The following is a 7,796-nucleotide window of genomic DNA, read 5'->3' as shown; positions in this document are numbered from 1 at the left end:
AGAACGGGCAAAATGAGAGGAAAAATTAAGGTAATGACACGGCCACACCAAATCGATCGTTACATAAAGTAACACTTTTCGTTGTTACGTAACTAAGAATTTAATGATACGATACAATAAAATTTAAGTAACAATAAAAATAAATATTATATTTAAAGTAACAATATGATAAAATACCACCGTTAACAACCATCCACCCAAGCTGTAAGATTAAGATTGTAACGCGGATTTGTAACAAACCAATATCGTTTCCTTTGTACTGATTCTCTTATGATGATCAAAATAAAGACAGAAAAGTTACGAAAAAATGCCAAGGCAGCTGCCTTCTCATAACTCTTAGGCCAACATAAGGCTAGGTGAAAAATGAAACAAGCAAGAAAAAAAAACGAGAATCTGACCTGTGGTATATTGACTCTTTGCTGTGACATCCAAACAAATCCTAAACTCATTGAACTGTTGATAAATAGAGTAAATTTAATGCAAATGACGACACCAAGAAAATTTCAAAAAGAAAAGATAAAACAAATCGCTGCCTCTCCTTTTCATGTTGGATATTTTGCTCTTTAACTCTTCCTAATATGTTTGATTAGGCAAAATCAAGTCATGTCCCCATGTTTCCACTTAATCCATCGTCCTTTTTCACTTTGTCCTTTGGCTGGACAGGATACTTCCCAGAAAAGCAAGCATAACAATATTTTGTAGAATCACTTCCTAACAACTTGTTCAAACTATCCAATGGCAAAAATGCTAAGGAATCTGACCCTATAAACTTCCTAATTTCCTCCACATTCATCCTATTAGATATCAACTCCTCTGAATTAGGAGTATCCACTCCATAATAACAAGAAGCTATAATTGGAGGGCTAGCAATCCTCATATGAACCTCCTTTGCTCCTGCCTCCTTTAACAATCTCACAATCTTAGACGACGTCGTCCCTCTCACTATCGAATCGTCCACAACAACGACTCTTTTCCCCTCCAACACCGCCCTAACAGGCGAAAGCTTAAGCTTCACCCCGAAATCTCTAATTTTTTGAGATGGCTCGATAAATGTCCTACCAACATAATGTGACCTTATTAAGCCTTGTTGAAATGGTACACCTGCTTTTTTAGCATATCCAAGTGCAGATACAACCCCTGAATCAGGCACTGCAATCACAACATCACAATCCACGGGCGCTACAGTCGCAAGAATTTCCCCAAATGCACATCTAGACTCGTACACAGACCTACCAAACACAACAGAATTTGGTTGAGCAAAGTAAATATGCTCAAAAATGCAAGATTTTGGCTCAGGTTTAGGCACTAAAGAAAAAGATTGAACCCCTTGATCTTTATCTACTACCAATATCTCACCAGGTAAAACTTCCCTTTCATATTTAGCCTCAATTAAATCCAATGCACATGTCTCGGACGCGAAAACAATAGCACCATTTTTCCTCTTACCCATAACCAATGGCCTAAACCCGTACGGATCTCTCACAGCAACCAACTTATCCTGAGTGGAAAACACCATAGAATAAGCTCCTTGTAACTTTTCACAAGCCTCAAGAATCCTCAAAAGAAAAGGCTTTTTCTTTGATCTAGCAATAAGGTGAAGAACCACCTCAGTATCAGAACTAGTCTTGAAAATTGCCCCGTCTTCCTCAAGTTCAGCACGAAGAGCTAGGTAATTCACAAAATTGCCATTGTGGGCAACACCAACTGATCCAAATTTATAACTTGCAACGAAAGGCTGAACATTGTTTAACATTGAAGAACCAGCTGTGGAGTACCTTACGTGGCCTATTGCCATGTCACCGGGCAGTTGACTGAGATTTGACTCGTTGAAAACATCAGCCACCAATCCAACACCTGTAACAGTAGCCAGTATAGAAGTTAGAAAAAAAATATATATATATATATATATATATATATTTTTTTTTTCGTGCAGTAACGGCTTAATATTCTTGTCCGCATCCACCATTAAAATTTTGACTTAGCACATATAAGAATATGTACGTATATATTTATACAAAGTTATGTGTGTATATATTATAGACACACAGACACATGCACGTAAAGCTAAATAGTTTTTCTTTTTTCATATTGTAGAGCTAACATACATGCACATAGAGCTAAATAGTTTTCTTTTTAAAACTAAGTACTACACAATTGAGTGATGCAATGTTATACTGAATAGGCAGTGACTTAAAATATGTCTTTTTGACTTAAAATTCTGAATCACCTGTAATGGTTTGAAGCACGTTATCCTGGACCGCAACAATGCCAGCGCCTTCTTGGCCGCGATGTTGAAGTGAGTGGAGGGCTAAATAGCATAGCCGAGAGGCTTCTGGATCACCATAGATGCCAACAACGCCACACTCTTCTCGGGGTTTATCGTCGTCGTCGAAGTAAGAAGCGAAAGAATGGTCATCCGAAACGACGTCTTTTAAGGGATTTTTCGAAGAGGCTGCCGTTACAGCAATCTTGCGGGTGTTAGAGAAGAGGTGTTTGTAGGGTTTTGGGAGGGTTTTAGGGGCCAAAGAAAAGTACTTTTGAGATGGGGTTTCGGCAAAAGAGCGAAAGTGGTTGTCGTGATGCGATTGATGGGTGGTTGCAGCCGTGGCACCGGCGGCGGCAGCAGCGGCGGACATGGGTGGCAAAAAGAATTGAAAGGACGCAAGAAAAATTGAAGACGGCTATGAATAGCCATTGAATGTGGGCTAGGTTATGGTCCTTTTATATGGAGAGTTTGTGTTCTAAGCAAAGTAGGATGTGGAGGAGATTTGGTGGCCCCCACCACAGAATCTTTATTTCGCTAAATTAAAACGTTAGATGGTACCCTCATAACAACTAAACTATCTGTATCACTAACACATGATGTAATTAGTTGTCAGTGATACTAATCCCATTTCAAACGAATGAAGGAATTAATATTGCGTGCCAATGATCAAATCTTCTAATTTCGATCTCAATTAAAGCATCAACACGTTATCGTTTTAAAATTTTAAAATGCATCATAAGAAATTAGAGAAAATGTATAATTAAAATTATTAGTAATAATTAAAGGGTTTTAAAAAGATATAAAAATTCGCACTCAATGTTTACACCAAACCAAACAATAGATGTATGAGATGCATTTTGCACATGAACTTCAAGTTTTTAACCATAGTTATTGTATAAACATATTTATCTTTTTTTCTATGAGATGCATTTTGCACACCTCTCTTAAGCCAAGAAACATATTTATTTTTTTTTCTACTTTTTTTGAGTTTTTCATTAATTATTAATTTTTATTTATATTATATTAAAAATTCTATCTTCATAACTCACGCCTCGTTACTTTCATATCCTACACTTTTAATTATCTCAATAACTCCCATGCCTTTCATATCTATAACCTCCGAATGATTAATGTATTAGTTTATGGATAATTTATTATAGTGTTTCTCCATATGTACCTATATAAGGACTTCTATGTTTTGAACTAAGATATTGAGGGGCATATATATATATATATATATATATATATATATATATATGCACGAAGGCCCTTGGCGAAATACCGTTCCCCTTTTTTACCCTTTAAAAACATATTTCACATTGGATACAATTGTAATTTAAGTTACTTTCCTAATATTTAGGAATTTGAAATCAACTAAATTTTGGGTATTTATAAATTTTTCTTTATTTAAAAAAGTAACTAACACCAAAAATGGAAAAACCAAAGTTGGAATATGCGCCTAGAGTTCTTTTAGGTTTAGAAATCTTTATTCTTTGACATAGAATTATATAATATTCAAAGAGTGACACTAAATCAAGGTAGAAAACAAAATTTCATATATTTAGAAATTAGATCTCCATGACGTTTAGAAGTTTTTGTCCAAATATAACCATAAATATAACCATTAATCTGTTATGTAAAAGAATTAATTGAAAGAGAATGAATACATAGAAAACTATAGAAATAAAGTCAGTAGTCCTTTTCTTTTTTTATTTGAGCTATTCACATTTTTAGGAAAATAACCTAAATTACAATTTTGTCAATGTGAACTTTATTTTTAAAGGGTATAAAAACCGAACACATTTCGCTAAGAGTTTTCGTACTTTTAATATAGTCTATAGCTCTATAGATTATATATACATTGTTTGCAAACATGATTGTCACCATTGTCAATGGAACATCGAGGCCGATTAACTATTTTCTAGAGGTAATTCTTCTTTAATCTTTGAGTTGTAATAATCAAGTAGATTGGAGCTTTGTATAGTCAATGAACATAATATTTCTAAATTATATTCAATTGGACAAAAGAAGCTACTTTATAATTTATCGCGCCTTTCCATGCTATGATTTAATCCATATTAATTCTGATGCAAAGAACAAATTATAACTATTTGCCGCATGAATAAGCCAATAGTATGCCATGTTCAGTTTCCCTTAAGGAATATTTATTTTTTTCTAAATCTTTTTATAGATTTGAGTGTGAGAATTTTTACAATTATCAATGCTTCAACTAATACTCCATCTTCAACATGTATTTACTCCTTCAATATACAATCTAAGTTTCTTCTTCTTTTGTCTAATGAACTTTTATCTAAATGAGCAACATTAATGATATACTTTAGACACTATATTGTATTGGTAGGATTTTCAATTATAGGGATTTTTTTGCTATATTTACAAGTTAAATACCAATTTTTTATTGTTCCGACTTTTTATGTTAGAGGTTAAATAAAAAGATGAGTTCGAGTCGCTCTAATATAGTAATTATGATAATATACTTATTGTTCACTTTTATATTTAAGAAATAATTCAGACTAATTTTAAATTTGTGATATCTAATCTTATTATAATTTTATTAATTTTAAATATAAATTTTACAATAATCGCTAGACAACATGTGCGAAGGCTCTTAGCGAAATATCGTTCGCCTTTTTTACCCTTAAAAATAGATTTGACATTGGACAAAATTGTATTTTAAATTATTTTCCTACTATTTAGGACTTTAAAATTAAGTAAAATTTTAGTTATTAAATCTTTCCTAATATTTAGAATTTTAAAATCAATTCAAATTTTTCCTTTTCTATATACACCTAAAATATTGATGTTGAACTTTTGAACGAATTACTGTGTTTGTCTTAAAGTTAGCTTCCTCATACATTAGGTACCATATTTTGAAAAGAAAAAAAGATTTCAATTCCCTTTCTCTCATCATTCACTTTTAAGTTGGTTGTTATCAGAAACTATTATATTTGGTCTGGCTCAATCATCGTATCAACAAAAGTGACCTTGAAATATTGACAAACTTTTATGCAAAAGCTAAATTATTTCTTCTACTACAATTTCGCTTGAATAATAACTCCGAATAATCAGATAAATTAATACGACTTATAATTCCAAATTCATTTAATTCCAATTTCTCTTGGAATAACATTGAGAATTTTGCCTTAAATTTAGGAGTTAGAAATCAAAATCAAAATATAAAAAAGAATCAGTTATAGTATTAATAATGAAATTGGTTAAAATGCAAACTTTAAGAATAAAGATGAAATAATAGAAGACAAAATGTATTCATAAAGAGATGTTAGGTGAGAAAGAGTTTAACATATTTGTATATCATATTACTCCCTTTATTTTAATTTAGATGACACATTTCGCTTATTGAGAATCAATTTAACTAAAATTTGAAGCTAAATTAGATTAGTTCAACTTAGTATTTTAAAATCAAAATTTAAATATTCAAAAACTATAGGAGAAATACTATAAGTTATAATTTTTCTCATGCCAATATGATTAAAAAAAAATATTTTAAAATATTGGTCAAACGTCACTGTAACGATCCGGCCAGTCGTTTTGAGAGTTATAGCCCTGATCCCCTATTTACTGCTTTCCCCGTATCTTTTTCTGCTTATGTGACTTGCCGGGAGGTTGTTGTTGCGATTTCGGAGTGAATTGGGACACTTAGTCCCTAAACGGAAGCTTAAGTCTTAGGATTTTGACCGTAGTCGGGACTGTGTGAAGACGACTCCGGAATGGAGTTTCTCGGTTCCGTTAGCTCCGTTGGGTGATTTTCGACTTAGGGGCATTTTCGGTTTGTGTTTTGGCGGCATGTAGCTGATTTAAGCTTGAATTGGCGAAAGTCAAATTTTTGAAGATTTTGACCGGTAGTGAAATTTTTGATATCGGGGTCGGATTCCGATTCCAGAAGTTGGAGTAGGTCCGTAATGTCGATTATGACTTGTGTATAAAATTTTAGGTCAATCGGACATGATTTGATAGGTTTCGGCATCGGTTGTAGAAATTTAAAGTTTCAAGTTCATTAAGTTTGAATCGGAGGGTGATTCATATTTTTAGCGTCGTTTGATGTGATTTGAGGGCTCGACAAAGTTTGTATGGTGTTTTAGGGCTTGCTTGTATGTTTGGTTGAGGTCTCGGAGGACTCGGGTGGATTCCGGATGGCTAACGGATCGAAAAAGGGACTTGGTGCATGGCTGAAGCAGGACTATGTTGGTGTAACCGCACCTGCAGAGCTTTGATTACAGGTACGAGCTCGCAGGTGCGGGCCAGGTTGAGCAGATGCGAAGGTTTGGACTGGGGGCTATAGAGCGCAGATGCAGAGGGTGTTCCGCAGGTGCGAACTTGCACCTGCGCTTGGGGGGTCGCAGAAGCGGACGCAGGAGTTTGAGGCTGGTACGCAGAAGCGGGTTTTGTTCTGCAGAAGCGCGCCCACAGAAGCAGTTGGGCAGCTTAGTAGCCTCCACAGATGCGAAGTCCAAACCGCAAAAACGGTGCCGCAAAAGCGAATAATGCGACCGCAGAAGCGAGAAGCCTGGGCATTGTTTAAAATCGAAGGGCTTCACGATTTTTGTCATTTTTAGACTTTGCAAACTTGGTTTAGGGCGATTTTTGTTGGATGGTGTCGAGACTTGTGGCATTTTTGTATATCATTATGGATTTTATATTTCGGTATCAGGAAGGTGAATGAAACGGTCTAAGACTCAAATAAGGTATTTTCAGAGTGGGTATTTTGTTTGTTGTATTTATAGGGGTAATTATGATATGGTGAGACTCTACATATGTTTTGGTGGAAATATTCTTGGGTTTTGGTGACCTTCGTGGTTTGGTCGAGTTAGAGGAATTTAGTTCTAATAGCTTGGTTATGTGCAGATGGATTTCAAAGTGTTCTTGATGGTTTCTACCATGGTTTGAACCGGATATTTTCTACTGGTGTGGGAAATGTGTTGTGTATTGTGATTTCCTCCTGGAAGGAAGCAAGAGGAAGGTTTCTAACTAACTGGGTATGTATTTTGCTTATGACTCAGAGTTTTAATGAGGTTATCATGTTTTCACTGGATGGCCTAATAGAGGTTGTGCGTGGAGTGAGATTGGGATTTGCATATGCAAGTATACGATTCAATTTCAAAAGGAAGGTCATGAGTTTATGGAGCACAATCAATTTCAGATATTGGCACTAGTGGTATTATCTGAGAAGAGTGTACATTCAGAAGGGCACATTGTGTTTTGACTTACGGATGTTTCATTGGTATTGCGGTATTCGTCTGGTAGATTGACCGCTGATATTCAGATTTTTGCTATATGGCACAGGAGAATTATAGAAGTATTCCTCGTGGTATAATCGTGCATAAAAGATGTGTTAGTCATTCTAGTAATGGAGTTAGGTTCAGTTATGGTGATTCATCTGCTCGATGAATTTGGAGACTGGGAGTTCTCAGAAGCATATTATTTCGGATTGTGGCATGTTTGAGGTGCGTATTTTATTTAAACTCAGTGGAGGCACTAGTTTCTTAATTAT

The 7,796-nt window shown here is 34.8% G+C and overlaps 1 protein-coding gene across 1 annotated transcript; it reads right to left on the bottom strand.

The window, feature by feature from the left end:
- Positions 1-240: 240 nt before the first annotated feature.
- On the bottom strand, positions 241-2,676 carry LOC104096577 (amidophosphoribosyltransferase, chloroplastic-like). Its single transcript, XM_009602963.4, has 2 exons — positions 2,228-2,676; positions 241-1,854 (listed from the first exon to the last, which is right to left on the bottom strand). The coding sequence occupies exons 1-2, from the start codon at positions 2,634-2,636 to the stop codon at positions 602-604; spliced, it is 1,662 nt and encodes a 553-aa protein (XP_009601258.1). The 5' UTR covers positions 2,637-2,676; the 3' UTR covers positions 241-601.
- Positions 2,677-7,796: the final 5,120 nt, after the last annotated feature.

The sequence above is a fragment of the Nicotiana tomentosiformis genome, chromosome 10 (genome assembly GCF_000390325.3).
Source record: "Nicotiana tomentosiformis chromosome 10, ASM39032v3, whole genome shotgun sequence".
NCBI lineage: Eukaryota > Viridiplantae > Streptophyta > Magnoliopsida > Solanales > Solanaceae > Nicotiana > Nicotiana tomentosiformis.
Note: the sequence above shows the minus strand (reverse complement) of the source record. Positions and strands in the feature narration are given on the sequence as shown.